Source organism: Ischnura elegans, chromosome 2 (genome assembly GCF_921293095.1).
Source record: "Ischnura elegans chromosome 2, ioIscEleg1.1, whole genome shotgun sequence".
NCBI lineage: Eukaryota > Metazoa > Arthropoda > Insecta > Odonata > Coenagrionidae > Ischnura > Ischnura elegans.
Genome location: NC_060247.1, coordinates 87,368,074 through 87,370,391, shown reverse-complemented (window position 1 = coordinate 87,370,391; position 2,318 = coordinate 87,368,074). Strand labels below are relative to the sequence as shown.

The 2,318-nt window shown below is 37.2% G+C and overlaps 1 protein-coding gene across 1 annotated transcript; it reads left to right on the top strand.

The window, feature by feature from the left end:
- The first annotated feature begins 1,012 nt into the window (after positions 1-1,012).
- Positions 1,013-1,888, top strand: LOC124174097 (small nuclear ribonucleoprotein G). The gene is made up of 4 exons (XM_046553231.1): positions 1,013-1,221; positions 1,407-1,429; positions 1,510-1,634; positions 1,723-1,888. The coding sequence occupies exons 1-4, from the start codon at positions 1,190-1,192 to the stop codon at positions 1,771-1,773; spliced, it is 231 nt and encodes a 76-aa protein (XP_046409187.1). The 5' UTR covers positions 1,013-1,189; the 3' UTR covers positions 1,774-1,888.
- Positions 1,889-2,318: the final 430 nt, after the last annotated feature.

Below are 2,318 nucleotides of genomic sequence, written 5' to 3'. Positions count from 1 at the left end.
TGGGTAGGGGAAATGTAAAATTACAAATTGTCTCTGTGGATTGAAGTAGAAACTGCAAGCTATTCACTGTGGGCCTGATGGAAGATGTCAATAGAATCAAAGATTCTATGTAAGTTGGTTAGCCAAAAGTTGTCTAATCATGTTTTGGAGAAAGAATATCCATGAAAATGCTCGGATGTCTCTCTTCCTGCCTTTTATACTGGGAACAGATATTGCTGCCATAGTGTGAAGATTCCTCCTCTTCAGCAAAAATGATTGTGCTAATACGCAAAAGGAGAATAACGTGATTGAATTGTAAGTGACAGTAACCTTTCTGGTGTTAGGGAAGAAAGAAGTAAGTTTTTTATTCTCTCGGTTCCCTCTCCCAATTTTTTAGAGAATGAATAAATTCAGTGTATTCCAAAATATTTGAACGTTGAAAAAAATCCCAATACTACAAATTTTGTAGCAGAAAACAGAGAGTATCATTAATTCACACCAAATGCTTCAAAATTCTGTGCAAGGATCAGGGGTGCCGACTTACAAAAAATATTGGGGGGCCCAAACCGAGGACCTTGCCCAGGTAAATTTTATAAGTAGTGAATTTTAAGTTTTTTAAGCATTTTAGAAGAGTGATACGTGATCAACATTAGAACCCTGATCACTCGAATCTCGATATCTGGACACTCCGGGGAAAATTGACTAGCCTGACACATTTTTTCCTCACATCTGTAACGAATTTTTGGGGGGGCTCGGGCCCCCTCAGGCCCCATGGAGTCGGCGCCACTGGCAAGGATTCCATTCAGTAATTGCATAATTTGTCCCATGAAGTATTGCGGAATCTGCATGGAACAAATAAAAAATATTATTAACCAAAATTTTGGGATATAAATTTATCCTAAATTTTAAATTGATTCATTGCGATTGTTGATTGGCAGAATATCTTTTAAAGGTTTTAAACTATTATGTGGTTGACCGACGATCCATTTTAATAAACCGCGCTTTTTCGCTCGTCGAAACTTCTTTTTAGAGAATATTTTTCCCCCCTGAGGGCGTTAGTGAATGTTTTTCGCTGAGTGCGGTTCGGTGCTGTTGTTTGGCCTTGCTTGGGTAGCTTCAAAGATATTTTTCATATTAACATTGTGACTTAGCTGGGATTTCCAGCTCCTATTCTGAAAATTTCAACCGCGGACAAAGCTACTGAGTAGCCATGAGCAAAGCACACCCTCCTGAGTTAAAAAAGTGAGTATGCATGATGCTGTTTGAAAATAGCCATTCTAGCTAACTTGCGGTCACATACAATGTGAATAAGTTTCTGATTCATTCTGAATATAATACATGGTATGATTTTGGTACGAAATTAGGCTTTAAGTTGATGATGTGGAAAGCAGAGTAGTCAATAATGTACTTTCCTTATCTTTCTTCAGGTTCATGGACAAGAAACTTTCCTGTACGTACCATCAGTCACATTTATCCCCTGAGGAGTGTGGAGTATAAGTATTTAAAACTATTTAATTTCTTCCTCTTTAGTGAAACTCAACGGTGGCCGGCATGTTATTGGAATTCTTAGAGGATTTGACCCCTTCATGAATTTAGTGGTTGATGAGACAACCGAAGAGTGTAAAGACGGCAACAAGAACAACATAGGGATGGTGGTATGTTATATTACAGTATTAAGTAATGTCGCTGTTTCATTGTTAGAAATTTGGTCATTTTAATAAATTTCTGTGGTTCCTTTTTCAGGTAATTAGAGGCAATAGTATAATTATGCTTGAAGCGCTTGATCGTGTGTAGCAGCTTGACATCAACATGTCCATCACTTCGACTCCTGTCATTATCCCATTTTCATTATGTACAGCATTTGTGACATTCCTAATATGTACCATTTATAAATAAATGTGAAAAGGAAGTGAATGTTTGATTTGTACCGGCTTAAATGGTGTCATTTGTGAGTGGTTAGAATTATCACCGAACTCTCTTTGGGTTTCCAATTGTAGTTTAACCTTTTTCGTTGCTTCATACAGCGAAAAGCTGAAAATGTGGGAGGATTACAACGGCAATGTTAACTAGCTGCCAGAAGAAAATATTTGGCTTAATTTTTAGTTAACATTAAGGGTTAGGAATACGCACACGTACTGCGTATTTGTGCCCACTGTCTTTATTATTGCAAAACTACTAGCGGCCCGGTATCATCGTGACAATTACTTGGAAATTAAGATGAATGATTAGATTTCAGTCTGGGTTACAAAATGTTATTTCAAATTCTTACATCTATTGTAGGGCGCATTGGTTAGCAAGTAATAATAAATGATAAGAAAAAAGTATGAGGAGTAATACCC